The 19,769-nt window shown below is 45.5% G+C and overlaps 1 protein-coding gene across 3 annotated transcripts; it reads left to right on the top strand.

The window, feature by feature from the left end:
- Window positions 1-1,337: 1,337 nt before the first annotated feature.
- Window positions 1,338-19,540, top strand: TXNL1 (thioredoxin like 1). 3 transcript variants are annotated; one of them, XM_086479751.1, is made up of 8 exons: window positions 1,338-1,462; window positions 3,648-3,744; window positions 4,835-5,008; window positions 8,482-8,604; window positions 8,984-9,053; window positions 9,671-9,843; window positions 12,667-12,771; window positions 19,284-19,540. In XM_086479751.1, the coding sequence occupies exons 1-8, from the start codon at window positions 1,365-1,367 to the stop codon at window positions 19,311-19,313; spliced, it is 870 nt and encodes a 289-aa protein (XP_086335877.1). In that variant the 5' UTR covers window positions 1,338-1,364; the 3' UTR covers window positions 19,314-19,540. The 3 variants fall into 3 exon arrangements, with proteins under 3 accessions (XP_086335877.1, XP_086335878.1, XP_086335876.1); XM_086479752.1 differs by lacking the exon at window positions 19,284-19,540 and adding an exon at window positions 18,755-19,059; XM_086479750.1 differs by lacking the exons at window positions 12,667-12,771; window positions 19,284-19,540 and having other exon boundaries at window positions 9,671-10,419.
- Window positions 19,541-19,769: the final 229 nt, after the last annotated feature.

Raw genomic sequence — 19,769 nt, 5'->3', positions numbered from 1 at the left:
ATTTCCTGATTCAGTTAATTTACATTATGGTAAGAAATACACAAAACCTCACTGGTGCTCAGAGACAGCAGATGCAGGCGTTACGAAAATGGCCAAAGCCAGAGCTGCTGCGGGTGTGAAATTGTGCAGAACACAGAGCGGGGAGGCAGGGAGACAGGTACAAGGGGTGAAACTGTACATTCTCAGCTCGTTATCTTATCTTATGGGATGAAACCATAGAAACAAAGGAATGTTGCTGTGAAGACTCTCACATCTTCCCCATCCTGATTTGTATATCAGAGATTTTGATCAGTAAAATAACCAATGATTATATTAGTATAAGAGTATTGATAAAGTCATACAATAGGGCAGACGAATCACTGTAAATGTCAAAATTAATAGCGGGCGTAACGTGCATGCTTATGTTAAAATATGTTAAAGATCATGACTTTGCAGAAAAAGGGTATAAAAATGCTGGATTTTTGATGTAACTTTGAAGCACGTTAGGAGGAGCTATCCCCCGTGCTTCCCAGCGCTGCCGTACGGAAGTGCCGGCTTCTCTGCCACTGTGTAGGTAAGTTTGTCATGATGGCGACCCTCCGTCAGCAGGACAGGGTACTTTGCAGCCAAGTGAGTGTCTTTGCTGAGTTTGTACATCGAGTGCCGGCAGCGCCAGCGGCAGCTTCAGCAGCTTCAGCAGCGAGTGGTGAGGGGCGCTGCGCCACTCGCCCCCAGAATCACCGCAGAGCAGCAAGACTCTGTTTCAGCTGTTGTTAGCAGAAGACTTAGAGGATAAAACAGGTTTTATTTTTAATCCCACGTTTCTACAACCAGTCCTGGTCAAAACATGGGCGCGGGCCCTGGCACGGGAAGGCCGTGTGCAGGCTCTCCTCGTTCCCAAGGAGGGGATGGCGTCTAGCCCCTTGCCAGCCCGGCGAGGCTCCATCATTGCTCTCAGCCGCGGTACATAACCCTTCTCCCGCCAGCAGGACCCGCAGCCCGGTGATGGCCGCCGCCCTCCTCCTCCTCCTCCTCAGCCGCCTCCTGCCCCAAACGAAGATGGCGCACAGCCCCTGCCGCCCTTCGCCGCGCTTGCCCCTAACTAAAATGGCCGACGGCGCCGCGGCGGCTTCGCTGCCCTCTCCCAAAATGGCGGCGGGCGAGCGCGGCTCTCCCTAGAGGCAACGGCCCCGCCCTCAAGATGTCCGCCCGGCGGGCCCGGCCTGGCGGCCGCGCTTGCGCCCTGCGCCGAGCGGTGCATGCCGGGCACCCGCTTCCCGCCGTGACGCTGCAGATAACAGCCCGGTACCGTCGCCACTACCGCCCCCCCACCCCCCTTTCCCCCCCCCCCTGCGCCCGGGCCCCGCCGCTGTCCCCCGGCGAGGATGGTGGGCGTGAAGGTGATCGCGAACGACACCGAGTTCCAGCCTGAGCTCAGCGCTGCCGGTTCCCGCCTGGCTGTGGTCAAGTTCACCATGCGGGGGTGAGTGAGGGGCGGGAAACGGGCTCACGGTGCCCTCCATCGTGGGCAGGGGCGGCGAGGGGAGCGCCCCGGGGCGGCGGCCGCCGCCCCGGGGCGCTCCCCTCGCCGCCCCTGCCCCCCGCCGCGGCCTCCTCGGTGGCGGAGAGCGCCGAGCTGGGCCTGACCCACCGGGCGGCCTCCCCTTCTCGTTTCGTCCCCGGTGTAGGGTTGACCAGGCTCCCCGGGACAGAGCGAGCCGCGGGAGGGACATTGCGAGTGGTTTTTTTGTTTGTTTGTTTAAAAGCGAGGTTTCAGTGCAGTTAGGTGGCAAAACGCTGTATCATTTCGGTCAGCAGCTGCGGGCGAGTTGGGTGTTTTTTGGTTTTTTTTTTTTTTTTAGTCTGTGAATATAGTCGCGGCATCAGAGTGGTATTTCCGATTTTTGGTCTTAAATTCATCTTTTTTGCAGCTGAGACAACTTCCCCTGCCCTCTGAACCTGGCGTTCTTCAGGTGCTCCGAGGGGACTGGGCGCTATGCTGGCTAAAACCCGGCTGCAGGTCAGGAGGCCGCTGTTAACAGAGAGCACGGGCAACTGCGTTTTTCTCGTTTTCTGTTAAAAACATCTTATGCCTTAATAAAACTTAGCTGGATCCTCACCCTTTTTGCCCAGGGCAAGCAGATGTCCTTTTTTTTTCCCCTACTGAACGGGTATTTGAAGTACAGCGGTGGTGTAATCTGGATGAATTAGTGACCAAAGGAAATCTTGACGATTCAGTTATTCACAGTAATCCATGGAGTCGAGGAGAATAGCGATAGTGCTGTGGGTCCTGGGCTTCAAAGTGCACCTCATTATTGTCAATCCTAGCTTTTAGTGCCTATACTCTTTTTTTTTTTTCCTTCATCTTTCCAGCCCTTATTTAAATGTACAGTTGAACCATTCCATTTCCAAGGGCTGTTGGGCGCTCAAAAGACTTTAGGTCTGATGTGAACGAGCTGGGGACAGGTGCTCTGCTTGGAAGAGGCCACAGGAATCACTAGCTGGGTATCGGAGTGGGTTCTGAAACCACCATTGGTATACGTGTGCCTGGTTGCTGCTGCTTATCTGTGGGGCTGGGGCTGTTTTTTTAGGTGAGTCAAGCTCACCCGTAACTGTAGAGGTGTTGGCGAGCTCAGTAATACCATGTACGTGCGCCCAGGAAAAGGTTTTGGTGACGGACAGCCCAGTCTGGTTCCAGTTAGGTGCACGGCTTGGTGCCTTGGCGCACACCTACCTGTGTGTTCGCGTTGCTCCGCTGCTGCGGGTCCGTCGGAGAGGACAGGACAGGCGAGGCGGATCTTGCCTGCGCTGTTCTGCAGCGCTGTGTGTCGGCAGGTTCACATCGACTGAGCGCTCTGGTTTCGATACAGCCCGTGTTGAGAGGCCGTTGGAGGGACTTTCTGCTGGGTTTTTTTGCTGTTTTGCTTTTTAATTGCTTCTCTTGGGGCAAGCTGAGTCGTGAGAGTATTCCTTGCTGGGAATAGTTGTGTGTGTACGCTTCACGTATGCCAGCGAGGGTAGAGTAACTAATAAATACATGTTTTCAGGCAAGGTGATACTGTTAAGTCAGATTGGTTCTACCAGGGTCGAACAAGTATGGCAGTAACTGGTTAGTTACAGTTGTAGTAAGTGAGATTTATTATATTAAGAATTTTATCATTCCTGCTGAAGGTTTGATACATTATTACTGTCAAATATTTCAATTCATATGTAGATTTTACTCTAGATACTGTTTTTTTTTCCACAGGAGATAGTGTGGAGTGCTAGTACTAGTTTGCTGCTAAGAGTGGTTTTTTGCGGTTTCAGGAAGAGCAGGTAACTCTTTGCCCTCCTTTGTGTCACTTCAGTTCTGGGACTTTGCCTTGAGGTAAAAGATGCTGGAGCTGAACCTGCTAGATGGAGAATATGAAGTTAGTATTAATTAATAGGTGATGCTAATCATGTGACATTGAAGCTGTCTGAGGAAGTGGGAATTAACACTTCATGATGTGTTTCTAAATGTCATTCCTAATTGTATCACCAGGATTGCTCACCATCTGTCAGCCAGGTAGGAAGGTTATTTTTACGTGTACCAGGGCTGTGGTAAGAAAGTGAATGCACTAACTCTGTTTGGGGCAGATGCTTATTAAAAAAAGGTTGAGTTAAGTTAAACTGTGTTGCTTTCACAGGTGCGGCCCTTGTTTAAGGATAGCCCCAGCTTTCAATGCTCTGAGTAACAAATATCCCCAGGCAACTTTTTTGGAAGTGGATGTGCATCAATGCCAGGTTAGTATGTGAAAACCCGTCTTCGGTTGTGAGAGAGAGAGCAGATAACGTCGTGAATGGGAAACAAAGGAACACTGTCCCGACAGTGTGTGCTACGAGTAGTGTCCTATGGCTGTTGACATGTTTGGTGAATCACAAATACTCATATTGTGAAATTCTCCAAAATTCGGATATGCCCAAAGATGTGAACAAACAACAGTATTGTTGCGGTTGCCACCGTGGTGTCCTTCATTTGAGCGGTGTGCAGGGCGTTTAACCGCTCCTGCTGCTCGTCCTGTTCAGGTAATACTGTTAGATGTAGGCGGGAGCACCGGCAGGAATTAAAAAGTCTTCACAAACAAATATTGGCATAATTATTGAATAAAATGAAAGCGCAATAAACTGATATGATTAGTGGGACTAGATTTCTCTCAAGTACTACTCAACTGTTTTTAACAGACAACAGAGTTGCAGGTGAGCTATTGATTGACTTACGAGTCGTTAATGAAAATTAACAATGGTATGTTGAAAGGAAGCACCTTGAATTGGTACAAGCCATAATGGAGAGAGATGAACATCAAAGCAGTAACAATGTTTGCAAATGACACTGGAATTATGGAAAGTTTTGGGAAAACTACAGTGGGTGCCTGACGGGTATGGATACAGGTAGAAATCAATTGGCATTCACCTTCTGCAGCAGCAGGCTGGGATTCCTGGGTGTGCAGGGATGTGGCTTGGGAGAGGAAGGGGTGCAGGTGTGGAGGAAGCTTGTAAAAGACCCGTGTTAAGTTAAGCCATCCTCCCTTTCCAAGAGCAAAACAGGTAATAGGGGTTTTATGGTGTACCAGCAAATCCACTGGCGAGGTGAAGTCTATTTGAAGAATGCCCCAATGTGTAAAGGATTAGGAGGATCTGAAGAACTTAACTTAAAAACGCTGTCTGAGTTAAAGCTGTTTATAAAATAACAAATATTGCTTGTGTTGTTTGAGGTGACGAAGCTTGATTAGTGTCCAGTGTGTGCATTCTGATCGGGGTGAAGCGAGCTCCTGCTTCTGCCCAGTACCGGTAATGCTCTGTCGGGTAACACTTGTGACTGATTTGTGCATTCTAGGGAACAGCTGCTACCAATAATATATCAGCCACACCGACATTTCTGTTTTTCCGAAACAAAGTGCGAATCGACCAGTATCAAGGAGCAGATGCTGTGGGTTTAGAAGAAAAAATTAAACAGCACCTGGAGAACGATCCTGGAAACAACGAAGATACAGATATCCCAAAAGGATATGTATGCATCTCTTAAGATAACTTTTTTTAATGTTTGTGTGACTTAAATGTTTAAAAAACCCCATTTGCTTTCTAAACTCTTTAAGTTTGTTGCAACTCTTGTTGCTTTCTAAACTCTTAAGTCAAATAATACTACCTTAGGCAGAACTGCAAGTTCCCCATGGCTTTGAGAAGATCACTTCTCTGGGTTTCCTTTTTCAGACAAAGTTAAAAAATTGACGTGTACATATTTAGTAAGTATGGTTATAGAACTGTAAAACATTTTAACAGAAATCTCCAGGGATAATACTTAGCCATGAAAATAGTGAATTTAATGTTTTCTGATTAACTTTTTGCTGCAGCTGCTTATTCTGCTGCTTTGTTCTCTGACATCCCAGTCTGTCTTGCCAAAATGTTTTTTGAAGTGTAAAGATGTCCATGGGAAAAGACCTTGTTAGACACTGTTGTCAAAAATACAGAGAAGTTGCTCCAGTTGTTCCTTAAGAAATGCTCTATGCTGTTTCTGTGGTGCTAGGTGCATTTGGGGTGTTCCTTATTCCTTCTTGCTCCCTACCCTTTCCTTAATCCTTCTTATTTCATCTCTTAAGAAGAGGGAGAGATTCTGTTGCCAAAGGAATTAACCTTCATAGCAGTTCAGCTCCATCTTCCTCTACAGCACCTTGCCCTGAAAACAGGATGCCTTTCGGAGGGTATCGTTAGATACACAGGATCTCGGGATATATTTTTCTTTTGCCTGACGGTACTGCCAAGAGTTCTCTTTAGGTTTCTTCTCGGCTGTAGAAGAATGACAAGGATGCCAAAAATATGTCACAGGAATTACTTGGAAAAGATTATGTGCCTGGTCTGAGTGGCACACAAGAATTGTGTCTTGCTGGTTGTGCGTTTGCTTTCAATTTAACGCCTGACGGTACCGTTCCGCTCCTGTACGGGCACCGCAGATCACCCCAGTAACCGCTGGTCAGGCATTCACGGGCGACGTAAACTGAGGAAACGACTTGTAACTCCTTAGTCGTTTGTAAAAAAGGGAGAGTGAACATTCCTAAATGGATGTTCTCAAACGGAATGATTTTTTTTTTAAACCTTGCATCAAAATCTCTCGTAACTAAAGTCTGACTTGAGCATTTTCTTCTGAAGAATTTAAAAACTGGTATTCATGAACAGGTGGTTTTTTTATCATTGCATGATTTTTGCATGTTTTCTAGGTAAATTGAAACTTTGTAGGGATACTTGAGGTTCTGGCCAAAATTTCAATAAGGGAGCAATCTCCTTAGAAATATTGGTGTTCTCAGGGAACGATTTTCACCATGTTCTGTGTGTTTTCATGTTACCTCAAGGCGATGGTGTGTTGCAAATCATCAGCCTGTCTGACAGCTGCACGGACACACACATGTAAATGAGAACTCTCATGTGACGAAATGCTTCCCTAGAGCTGCCTCTTAGGTGGTACTCTGCAAGCAATCCTGGGTGTAACGCTGCTCCCTAAAGGAGGTTGTCGGTTGTTCCACCAACAGTACAAACACAGGAGTTACGTGGTGTATTGCGTTTCGCCTACGTCACGCATCACAGTCCCTAGCTGCTGTAGTGGGCACGTTACTTTACATTAGCAAATCCAGTACATTGGACTTAGCTGCCATGAGTATCCCTAGAACCCCAAATTACGTTGTGAAATGCAAACCCAGGTTTTTTTGGAGGTGAAGTATTTTAGATTCATAGCTAGCCATATGCTATCGGGCAAATGGAAGCAGGGTGCAAGTCCAGCTGAATATTTCTCATTTAAATAAACTGCAAGGGCGCAGGTCACTGGAATTCCTGGCAGTTCAGCCGTTTGCTAAGTGTTCCATGGCATGCATGGCACTGCCCTTTGTGTGAGCGTTTATAGTTATTGCGAAATCCTCTGTGGACCCGCGGAATGGCGGAAGATGGAGGTTCGGCTTGTTAGCTCTGGAGCCCTGAACACACTTAAAGTCATTCAAGTGGCAAGTTCAGGTCTGCTCAGTCAGATTGGTTTTGAGATGAAGGTGCCATCTTCTATTAACAGTTAATCTTGTAGGAGGTGGTGCCTTACCCCTAGGAATGAAGTCCTGACTCTGTTCCGGGCTGTAGGAGCCAGCAGGAATTCTGTCTGACCCGTGAGCAGTAGGCTGAAACGGGGGTTTAGGATATGCCTGACCCAAACGGGGCTGTTGCTGGCTTCGGGAAGGTGCCCTCGTTATCCTGCGCGGCGGTGTGTGCCTTCTCCTTGCTTGCCTGATCTCTACGAGCTTGGATGTTGGGAGGGGGCAGGTGGCTTTTGGTTGGAATAGCAGTGGCAAGAGCGAAGGCCAGTGGCATACAGGAAACCAGTCGTATCCTCTCAGCAACCTGTTTTCGGGTTGTGGGTGTACTCTGGAGCTGTGGCCTGTAGTGGTGTGTGCAGTAGTTTTCTGCACTTTCTTTCAAGAGCAGTGTATTATTCTTTGGGACCCAATATAGGCCTTGAAGGGTATTTTGGGTTGCTGTCCTAAAAGTTCCTTTAGTTTCTCGTATCTGGACCGTTCTATGACTGTACCCTGGTCTTGAACTTGTATTGTTACAGTGTGAGATGTTGGTACTCAGGCCTCAAGATATGAGATGCTTGATTTTTAGCCTGGCTTATCATGCTTCTATTGGACTTAGTTTACTTTAGCTGCAGGCAAAAAAAAATCCTGGTTATCTGGGAATTGATACAGATTATGCTGCCTTTGCAGTAATGCGACCTTTTAAATGGCTTGGAGCGTGGATAGCGGTCCGCTTTAATCTGAGAATGCATATATGTTAAAGCTCTTAGCTGGAGCCCTTACAGGAGAGCTGAGCACCTAAACAAACTGGTTCCTGGTGAATAGTGTAGCTTCTGTTTCCATTTGTCCTGTGTTTTTACCAAGGTATGTGGAGAAAGGAGTAGGAGAAGGGAGAGAGAAAAGGTTTCATGAAGTTGACTTGTACACAGTGCTGAAGAAGAAGTAAAATAAAACTAGCTTTGCATGTAAAGCCTGGTGAGAACTGTAGTGGTGGTCTTTTAATTTGTTCTGCAATGGACAGTGTATTTTCAGGGAGGCGGATTTCTGTGTTTATTTTTGCTTTCATTAAGGTGATCCTGGCTCCAGTCTAATGTCAGTTCGTGGTGTGGCTTGGGATGCTGTAGTCTTGTTTGTTAAAAGAGTGCCTGAAAGGTCTCCCTGTGCCCTTCTCAGAAGGGCAAGGATGCGTTCAGGGGTGCAGGATTCTGAATGGAGGAGGAAAATGTCGTGCAGTTATGAGCAGGATACCTCCGAGTACTACGGTATTGGTGGGTTTTGTTTGTAATGTCTTTTGATCTAAACCCCTGAGGTTTTCTGTGTGTCTTGTTATTTTAATCTGTTGAATGAAGAATTTCATTCATTCCAGCGCTTGCTAATCCCAGGTGAGCTCAGGGCGCACTTACCGTGCGCTCAGCAACGCTCTTGCCTTTCCTTTCAGATGGATTTAATGCCGTTTATCAATAAAGCCGGCTGTGAATGTCTCAATGAGAGTGACGAGCACGGGTTTGATAATTGTTTACGTAAAGACTCGACCTACTTGGAATCCGACTGTGACGAGCAGGTACAGTAGATATTTTTAGGTGAGATATTTGCAATGGTGGTCTGGTCTGCAAGCGTGTTTTGAAGAACTTGGCTACTTTATCCTATTACAGTAGCATCAGTAAGAGTGGGAGATGGTAGTAAGGTGTAAGTAAAATCAGTATGCAGAGGTCATTGTAGTGTTTCCAGATTCGCATCCCTTTGTGTGTGGAAAAAATTGCAAGTCAAGTAGCATTTGGTGGTGGTTCAAAGTGACAGACTAGTGCATGTGTGGAATATAGTGAAGGTAAGTACCTAACTTTTTTTCAAAGCTCAGGCTTATTTCTCGTTAGTTACTGTGCTATGTTTGTTTTTAAGAGTGAAGACAATGGTGTTTTAACAGCAGCTTTCTTTCTCCACAGCTGCTTATTACTGTAGCTTTTAGTCAACCTGTCAAGCTTTATTCGATGAAACTTCAGGGGCCAGATAATGGTGAGTGAAGTGTCGGTTGAATCATATCTTTGAAGCTGAAGCTTTGCCCTGTTTAGCTGAATTTTCCAAAAATGACACTGCTGTCCCTGGAACCTTTGACCTTCTGAGAATCCCGCAGCAACTTCAGTAAATTGGTTTTAAATAAATTCCATAACAAATTATCTCGTTCCTTTTTCACTGACCTCACGTGTGGGTGTTTGGTAGGATGCAAATACAAGTATTTATTACAGTTTGATGTGCTGGAAGGAGAACTTAGATGGAATTCAAAAGTTAATGTGAGAGGTACTGAAAGGTACAGCTTAGTTTTTATGGTAACTCGGTTTACGTTATGAAATTACATAAAATGTTCAGGTGTTATATGACGCAGCAAAACTATTTTTAGACTTTTTATTGGCATTTTTTTGTGGAATTGTGTCTCTGACACGTAGAGAAGTGGTGCAGCTTTGGGTGTCCTTCAGTACCCGGGGTGGTGATGTGGGATTGGCAGATGAGGTACTAGAACTAGCCTCGTGCCTTCCTCGAGCAGTGTCTAGAGACTGCGATAAGTGAGGGCTTCCCAAGCAGGGTTTTGGAAATATCCTTAATCGATGGCACACCACTGCTGTGTTCTGACACAGGGCAAGGTCCGAAGTACATCAAAATCTTTATCAACCTGCCTCGATCTATGGATTTTGAAGAAGCAGAAAGAAGCGAACCGACTCAAGCCCTGGAGCTGACACCAGATGACATTAAAGAAGATGGTATTGTGCAGCTTCGCTATGTGAAATTTCAGAATGTTAACAGCGTAACCGTAAGTAAAGTTCCTGTTCCGAGGTCTGTGCGGGCCGAAAACTTCACGGGCTTTTACAGCACTGTGCACGTCTGTGGATTCACTGCAAGTGTCCCTAGTTTCTCTGCCGGTCGCTTACTGCGTGTTTATGTTAAAAGTGTGTCAGGAATGTGAGGTGGAACAAGGGTGTGCGCGTGTGATGTCTCTTTTGACCTCGTACGTGACCTAAGGTTTGCCTTGGCTTCTTCAGTGCTGGTGTGCTGTTTGACACAGCTGGGCGTCTTTACCAACGCGCTGTCTTGAAAGGCACCTTGTCTTCATTTGAAGAGTGAAGGAATCCAGCTCCTCGGTAATCTGCCTGCAGAAATGACAGGGTTCTCTGAGCATCGAGTGGAGCACTTGCGGAGTCTTTGAACTCGGTACCTGCTCTCTGTGAGGGTTCTTAAGTGCTGTAATCAAATCACCTTTGTGTCTTAACGAGCGCTCTAATTCTCTTGCTGAAAGAGACAGATTTCACATAGGGCTTTTGACTCTTGAATGCAAGTGGGGTTTCTCCTCTTCCATTTTAAAAATACAGGTTCTGGCGCAATATGTGCGGTGACTAAGTTGATGTTGAAGTGCTTTGTGCTTGGCATCATCCTGGTGCCGCGCTAGCCCTGTTTCCTGCAGTATTGTCTTGAACTGTTTTTCCAGTATGACCCCTGAATTCTTTTTTTATGGAAATGCCTTTCGTGGCTCGAATTATGCATCTGCAAATGTATGGACTTACAGTTGACTGATTTAAACTGTGGTTTAGTGGGCTGGCCCCTGAAATCACCAGCTGCTTAGGAGTTACAGGTACCTCCAAGACATTGATCCACCCTTGATCGTTTAATCACACCTTTTCTTCTGTAAAAAGGTCTCTGGTAAATTTCTGAATTGCTCTTTGTGGACTGCATTTTAGATCAGTCAGCTACTTTCATGTTTAGTAACGTTTTACTAGCAGTTATTTTTAACTGTGAAGGGAGGCAAACCTAAATAACTCCTCCTTGTGTCGGTTGTTTCTGTGGAGGTAATGTTCTGACCAACTTTGCCCTCTTCCGAGGGAAATGGAGATCGGTCGCATAGGCTTATGTTGTACAAAGCTGTGCTGACAAGTACAAGTTATGTATTTGTTCTTTAATAAGATCCTGTGTCAGCTTTGGACAGGATGATGTGCAAACACCAGACAAGTGATAAGGTGATTAAATAGATGTTCTGCTTGTTTGCACTCTTTGCATGTAGCACTCCTCTAGTTTCCTCCCTGAACCTGGATTCCGTATTTAAGGCTTCATAAAAATGAGATGGCCAGCCGTCTCGTCCCCTACCTGCCTTTTTGGTGGAGCTGGTGAAGTTCTGCTCACTTATGTAGTCCTGTGGATAAAAGTCTCCCATTTAGCGCCTAATGAACTGGAGGAGGCCCAGTTGTCATAGACACAAATGGTTCTGCCTTTCTGCCGTGTTCGATAAGTATTTCTGATTATACGTTTCCATGTCAGTATTAGCAAGTTCGTACTGCATTTATATGTATCGCTGCTAGGTTTGTTAGCTTTAACTTCTTTGGCTTATTAACTCTATACCCTGTAGTTTCTCATCCCTGTAATTCAGCAAATCTAATGCTGGGTATCCCTGTTCGTAGTGTGCTTCTCTTTACTGCTACTTCAGTGGTGCTTGTTTTTCTCTGTAAGTATCATTGCTGAGACAGAATCTCTGAACACATTGCAGCTCGCCTCTGTTCAACAGAGGCTGGTCCTTGACGTGCTCTTCTGTTTCGTTCTGTTGGAGGAGTGCTTTCCTCAGCATTCCCCTCACCTTCCTCACTCTCGCCTTCCATACATCTTGTTTGTACAGGGCAAGACACGATCTTGCAGCTGCAGGGCAGCCTCTTGGAGGGCAACGTGTGTACTGGTTGAGACCAGCAATCCATCTTGCTTGTCACGCGCTTGCAAGCATCTGGTGTTGTCAGAAAGAATTTTCTAAGTACAGGGCGAGCATGTAGCGATGTGCACCCTGCAGCACTTGGTGGTCTGTGGCACAGGCTGTTTCTGAGGCAGAGGGCATCTTCGTAGATCCTGGCTGTGGCTTATGGAAGGGGCGTGATGCGTGCTGACCCTGGCCCGCCTGTGGTCCTCCCTCTCCTTTCTTTGCTGCTGGCGCCACTACTCGCTCGCTGTCTCGTTCCTCCATTCTCCGTGCTCACGATAAAGTGTGGAAAGATCCACCAGCACCTCACTGCTCTTCTGACGCCAGGCTCCTTACTCATAGTACTTCATGCAAAAAATTGTTCTTTCGTTTGTCTGCTTTAGAACGTGTAGTGGTTCCAGCAGTAATTCCTTATTTAGTGTTTCAAAAGAAGCTTGGTATTTGTTTGAAACCCTAAAATAACTTCATAGAGCCAGTATTCATGCTGTAAAACACATAATTATGCAAGCTGTAGTAGTAAGCTACACATGAATGGTCTAAGGAGCTTCAGCAAACATAGTTAAGTTGATATTTAACTTAATTTCAAGTCAGATTTCAGTGAATAGTGAATTGTGACTTCTTAGATGTTGGTTTTGCTTGTTGAATGTGGTCTCGGGTCAGAAGTGGAAGCTGGGAAAGGCCAAGCTGTGTGGGTTTTTTAGCAAACTGCCAGGACAATAATAGCATTCTATGTAATCACTATTTAAAATAAGAGGACAGTATCTTCTCTAGAAGAGGCCTTTTTTATTGGAAAAGGTGTTAATTTGGTTAGTCCAAAAATCTTGGGCACCTAACGTTTTATGTATTAGTTAGGGATGGGCAGTTTACCTTAACTCTTGTGTTTGGGTTTTTTTTTCCCTTCAGTTGTTTGTCCAGTCCAATCATGGTGATGAAGAGACAACAAGAATTACGTACTTCACGTTTATTGGAACTCCGGTCCAAGCAACAAATATGAATGACTTCAAGCGAGTGAGTCCTCTTGCTTAAAATCACTTTGTACTGTTTTGAACCTACTCGGAAACGGGCTGATGTAACAAATACACTTGGCTGTTAGTACAGTTCCACAACTTAAGGCGATTTTGGCATCCGAAAGAAAATGTGTAGGTTTATCTTAAAGATCTTTGGTCTTGCTTACAAATTTTTGTTCATCAGCTTCGTAAAAATAACTGATAAGGACGTGTATATGAGATCTTGAGGGACTGTCAAGTTGTATCACTGTAGACAATGTTGGGTTTTTTGACAGCTGGGAGATTTATGTCTTGATTTTGAAACTTGCTTACTGATGGTGTTCAGGAAGTAGAGAAGCAATTGCGTGTACAAATTAGGCTCCTTATGATTGACTTGACTTCTGTTTTGAAGGATTTTATTCACTGGGCAGCATTAAGCTTGAGATCTGAAAAGTATTTGTCAGAAGGTGTCTGCTATACTAAACATACCTGCTTTTTAAAGAGGGAATGAAGGGGCAAACAAGTTGTTATGGTACGACCTTAGACATGCTACTGCTGAGCAATAGGGCACTCTTGATTATTTTTTTTTTTTTGAGAGTGTGAAATGGGTTTGAAAGGATTAAAACTATAAAGCTACTTGCAACTTTTTCAAATGGAATAAGTCTTTTTAAAATAAACTGCTTTAAAACTTAGTAGCCTCTGTAGAAGGGCAAATGGTGCTGTAACACCTGCCCACAAACTGCCGTGTAGGTGACCAGTAACGTCAAAAGCACCACAGAATGTTGTACAAGTAACCCGTAACGTCAGAAGGTTCAAAGCACTAACGCTTCCCAATGTGTCATGTACTTGGAATTTTTAACGTCGAAAGTTGATCTTAACTGCTACACGTAAAACTTAATAGCTTTGCAGGTAATAATTAAGTTAATACACAGAAGTTCAGCAGGTCTTGCTGCTTTCGGTGAAACTTGAAGTCATTGAAAATGTTGTTCTAATGTACTAAAATCAACTGGATATCAATTTTATACCTTCCTAATACAGCTCTTCCAGTTCTTCCAGAAGTAGAAACTTGTTGATTGATTTACAATCCGCTGGCATTTTTTTGTTTTATACAGCTTCTTTGTCAGTACTTAACGGTATTAGGGCATCCCCTGCCATGAGTTGTGCAATTAACATCGTTAATCTGCAGGACTTCCTGGTATTGTTGTGAGGGGGATGGGACTCTGACGCAGTATTTGGTCTCTGGCTGACTTTCAGTTCTCTGTAAACTCTCTAGATTAGCTTTGCTTTTGGAAGTACTGAGAGTTTCTTTTCAACAAGTGCACTCTTTAAACCCGACCTTCTGATGGTCAAAGTAGTGATGTGGGTTTTTTTAATTGATAAACCTGACTGGGACGCCCTTGGTAAAGCCATTCAGGTTTTTTGTAGAATGTGACATGGGTTTGGGACTAGTGTTGAGCCTGCACAGCAAGTGTGTCCTGCAGCGCTGTAAGGTCGGTGGGCAGAGTGTCAGTTTGGGCATGGTACGGAAGTACGGCCTTGGCCCGAAACTGCTGCTGGAACAGCGTGAGCCCCAGTCGGTGTTTGTGCGGGGAGCGGGTTCTTTAGCTCACACGTGCCCTGTAAAGGCGTTACAATTAGTGTGGGTCTGCAGCCGTCTCATCCCCCTGCTGCGGTGGGAGGGGATTTACAGATCTGCCCTGGGTGCAGCGTGGCTGCTTGGGCGCTGCCGTGTGGCCTGGTGAATCCTGTGCCAGTTCACAATTCCGGTTTCCTTCAGGTTTGCAGGCGAATGTCTCGGCACCGTCGGGGTGTGTGTGCAAACCTGCAGGGCTGCGTGTACACCAAACAGTCCCACGGTGTTTGCGTTGTGCTGGTGGCGTCGGGATGTTGAGGAACTGGTCAGAATGGCCTGAAACGGAGGAGCAGGTGTTACTGGGTTATGAAGTGGCTAATCCTGCCTCAATTCAGATACTAACACGATATGTAATGTTCCTGTTTTGCTTCCCAAACATGTAGTTTTAATATTAGGCTGTTAAAATATTTCATCATAACAAATGGGGATGTGTAGTCTGGCAGAGTTGCGGCGCTCTGAGGAATTTTAACTTTTGTTTCCTCTCTTCCAGTGAGCCTGTCAGTTATGAAACCTTAATATAGCGTTGGGCATTAATTATATTTAGGTTTGTAGATTAACTGGGAAACCTTATTTTTCTTTTCATCTCCTTGAGTAGTTACCCACATTGCTCCTCACTGCTTTCATCTGTCTCACTCCCTCATCTCAGTCTGTCTCTACTGTTCATATTTCTCTTCTAATTATGGTAGCGGTATTGCAATATGATCAACGAGATGGGGGAATGCTTTTTTCCTGGAGTTTCAGAAGCATTTGTAAGAATCTGTTAAATGTCTTACTTGAAGGGCTTGAATTAGGAAGTGGACGTGAATGTGATTCCAGTCATATTTTCGTGACTGATCACGTCACTGCTCAGTTGATGGTGTGCATGTTCAGTTTCAAAGTAAAAATAACATTGGCTTGAATGACTTCTGCTAAGGATCAGGGTGATGGATTTTGCTCCCCAGCTGGGGTGGGATCTGAACTTTGTGCTTGGTTACAGCAGCTGATTGTTAAGGTGCATCACTGCAGCTCCCACGTCCTTCAGACCGTCAAGGGAAACCCGTGTTTGCTCCTGTGGTGCTCTGCTAACACCAACGGGGCTGAGAGAAGGATCACCGCCTCTCGACCAGGGAGTCAGTTCAGGCATTTAATATAAATGAGGCATTGTTTCTGTTAATTGTTCCATCAAAAACAAAGCTAAAATTAATGTACTCTGAAAAACAGCACAAGTACTAAGCAGGTGTAGTTAAGTCAGTCCTCCACTAGTGATTTGGCCTCAAGTTGGACACGCACAGAATCACAGAACAGCCCGGGTCCGAAGGGACCTCAAAAGATCATCAGGTCCAGCCTTGCGTGGGAAAGGGCACTGAGGTGACGTTACCTAGCACCCCGTCCACCCCATCTTGAAAACCTCCAGCAGCGGGGCCTCCACCACGTCCCTGCGGGGGTCGTTCCAGTGAACGATTGTTCTCACTGTAAAAAATTTATTTCGTTTTCCTGCATGTAGTTGGTATTGCTGGACTGAGCGAATAAAGTTATAAAAGCTGCTTTCAAAGTTGTTTTGATATGTTGTGTGTACCCTGCTCCTTACACAACTTCATTTTTATCCTCTGGGGAGGAGGGAAGAAGTCTTTGGAGCGGCAGAAATGTGTCTTGGCCGCACAAGGTCTGACGTGAGGTGTAACTGATGACGCAGACCGCGTTTGAGCTGTAGGAGATCGCATTTGAGATTGGCTGCCAGTGCACAAAGACGTTTCTTAGCTGGGCTGCTGTGTAAAGGTGTGAGTCTTGTGGGATTTTTACAGTCGATCGATAGCTCAGTATTAGGTTCCTGTGAACCTGGTGGACTTGTAGAGATGCTTTTGTTTCTGGAAGAACATGCAACCGTTGATGTCCAGTATAGTTCTTGTTTATTTTTGGTGTTAATGAATAAAACAGACTGCTGCTCAGTTTTGAGGTGGGGGCATAGAGGAGTATTGACAGGTAGTGGGATATTTATTTTTGTCCCATCTTGAATGAAGGCTTTCTCTCTGCTCAGAACTGCTTATTTGCACTACATGCTGCTGCTTTTTTTTCTAGTAACACTTTGTTTGTTTGTTTTTCAGCTTAACTTCCCATTTCTAAAGAACTAAAAAGGCAGAAGAAATTAAAAAGTAATAATAAGATTGAAGTGGTCTTGCACTACTCTTTTCCTTGCTCCTTCTGCTCATCTAGCATCTCTTTCGCCCTTTCCACAATCTCAGCACTGATGCAAGAGCCGCCTTCTCTGCACCTTCTACCATCAGGAAGAGCCTTCTCTACCTTCTGACTCATCAATTCCTCTTTCCCCTCCACTCCCTGCTCCAAATCTTACCTTAAACACTTCTCTTCACCTTTCAGTCTCGCCAGATTTCTATCCCACTGTTACCCTGAACATGACCTTTTAAAGGCATACCATACTGTACTCCTACAAGTTATTTTCTGTAACTAATTTTTCAGCCTGTCTTGAATTTTGTAAAGCTCTTTGAGATACAGCTTGTGACATGTTCTACCAAGACTTGACTTTTTGTAATGTCTTGGTGGAGCTTAATGTTCTTGTTTGTTGTGGCCCTTCAGTAAGTAATGGGGATGGTCTGCGGGGTGCTGCTCTTTGTTGTCCCTCTCGTGGCCCTGGGCACCTGCTCAGGGAAGACACAGTGAGGAGCTGGTGAGTGTTTGAACAGATGTGGCCTGATTAGGGCTCTCCAACAGCATCCTACTAATTTCACTTGTTCAGCTTCTTTATGTATATTTAAACCAAACAAAACCAACTGCGCTCCAGAAAGTTCGGTGATAGGGTGTTTCCAGCCCTGCTCTTGGTAAGGAACCACAGAGCTGGCTGTGGATTTGTCGCTGTCAGGCCCTGGACTGGTGCTTGGGAAAAGCCAAACGGCTGAGGAAGAGCCTGCTCCAAACCCATCGTCTTTTGCGGGGGAATTCAGGCTGTAACTGCTACCTCAGGATGCACTAGATGGCAGTTGTTTCTGTAGAAGGAAGGAAAATGGATTTGCTTCCGAGGAAAGAATGATGACAACTGTTTGGTTTAAGTTTAAATAGCCCGTTTCCTTTTGGGAAGGTGGGACGGTCAGAAAATGGGTTTCTTTGACTTGTGATGGCAAAATACCCATGTTGGTGTGATTGATTTTCACAGATAATACACATGGGCGAGTTGTCCATTTCTGCCTCAGACTGGTATAGCAATATTTTTCGTTGATGTTCCACACTTGCTAACACCTAATCTTTAATCTTTTAACTGTGGTTTTTTCTTTTTTCTTTTTGTGCTTAATCTGTGTGTGAACACAGTTTGGTGCTTTGGAAACACACAAAGAATAAATACTGCTTCTTGACAAGTTTAACTGTATTTTTTTAACTTGATTAATTGGATCTTAGTGCAAGTGATTGGGCTTCTGAGGTTTTTTTTCTTCTTTCCTCATGGTGTCAGGTTGGAATTTTCCTGACCTTAAGCGTAAGGTTGAATCTACAACTTGGTAAAATGCTCCTGATCAGGGGTTCCTTGGAGATGAAAATGGTCTTTGAAAGTGCTTTTCATTAGAGTATCTTGATCACTTTGGGAAGGTGATAGCTGACCAAAAGCAGCTGGATAGTGAAAAATTCTCCCTCTTGAATTTTGACAAGAAATGAAGAAGGGGGAAGGATCAGGAAGAATACTTCCAGTGGGTCCATGAGACTTCCCAGGGTCAGGGCTGTGGGTGTTTTGGGGTCGGTTTGTTTTGGTTTTCCCCTCTAGTTCTGTGTCTCGCTGCTCACTGTACGAGTCCTGTGTGGTGTGCTGTCACTTAACTGCCGAGGTCATTAATGCTTAACACGTCCGCTGCAGCCGTCGGTCGGTTAGGATACGAGGGAAGTTTTACTCTTTGTTTTCAGCGTTACTACAAATAGTAGTGGGAAATTCTGTGCTCCGTTAGTGTCATCTTCAAATCTCTGTTCACGTGAGCTCTGGCTGCACCTTGTCGGAGCCGCAAGTGCTGTTCCCTGGTTAGATGGAAGTGAGCCGGGAAGCGGTGCCTTGCCCAAGGTCCCTCCTGCAGTTTGAAGTCTGAAAACTTATAAGTTTTGGGTTGGCTTATAAATGGATATTTTTTCAAGGGTCTGCAAAAGCACTAGGATTATGTCTGAATCTTTTCAGAAAAGTGACTGAAACGGCATCGTTTTCTGCTCTCAGGACCTTGTGTTCCGTTCCCCTCACGAAGGGGACTGGAGACCCTTGTGCAGCGAGCTCCCCTAGCTCTAAACCCGCATGGCCGGCCTCGGGTGCTGGAGCTGCGCTCGCTGTTGGCTGGCAGACCGGCTCACCAGAGCCTGCTGGCAGTGGTGGTCGTGTCAGAGAAGGGAAGCACTAAGCTGACTCTGATTCCAGGTGGAGTTTGCAGAATTGGAGATTGGAAGGAGACTTGGTAAGGAATAATAACTGAAAATCAGGTGACTGCCAGCTTTCTGCACCGGTTTGGGCTGCGTTATGAGGTGAATGTTCTCAGGGAGGGACACGGCAAGGATGCCGAGGGAAATGAACTCACCTGTGAGCACCAGGGGTTCTCTCCCCACTACGATATTTTACACAGTGTATTAAGGTTGAGTGCTTGGTACAAAACATTTTTTAAGTGTGGTCTGTTCTGTTGCAGTTACTGTCTTCTAACTCTTCTCAAAATGAAACTGAAGCTTTGCTGTCTGTCTGAGTACTACAGATAAGGTTTCTTGTGTGTCTTGCATCCCTCTTAACCCCTTAGAGGGATTCACAGCTTCGGCAAGTGCTGCAATAATGCATGCTCAGATGCATTAACTTAGTGGAAAATTCGGTTGCACTTGTTTATTTTGAGACTTAGTTTAAAAAAACACGTGGCAGGACTTCTTTGGTTAAACATTATTTCTGTTTTTTTTTCTCTTATCAGGTAGTTGGCAAAAAAGGAGAGAGCCACTAGGACGCAAGAGACACTGGAAGGCCTTATCGCAATCAAAGAGATCTTCACTTTTATCTACGACTCCTGGATAATTGCTTGACCATAACCAGAGACTGTCAATCTGTTTCGTTTAATGCCATTACCAATAAATCATTGCTTTTGTTGAGATGGAGTTTCCTTAGCGTGTTTCTGTTGTAATCCTCGTCCATGTACTTGTAAATAAAATTCGTTACTTTTGCCAAGTTGAACTTTGTTATCCTCGTAACTGTGGCTCTTCCTTTGTTGCATCGAGACTTCGGAACTTGGCTGGCTTGTCTTGAGGAGCGGCAGACGTAACGTTGCCCGCGTTTGCTCGGAGAGCGTAGAGTGCCCGGTGCAGGTGACACGCAGGTGGCCGTTGGGGGCCACCTGACAGTAAGATCCGAGCGCTTCGCTCCAGGTCCGAGCGACGGCAGGACCGTTGTTCCCACACAGGGC

Source organism: Leptosomus discolor, chromosome Z, assembly GCF_034619465.1.
Source record: "Leptosomus discolor isolate bLepDis1 chromosome Z, bLepDis1.hap2, whole genome shotgun sequence".
Taxonomy (NCBI): Eukaryota; Metazoa; Chordata; class Aves; order Leptosomiformes; family Leptosomidae; genus Leptosomus; species Leptosomus discolor.
Note: the sequence above shows the minus strand (reverse complement) of the source record. Positions and strands in the feature narration are given on the sequence as shown.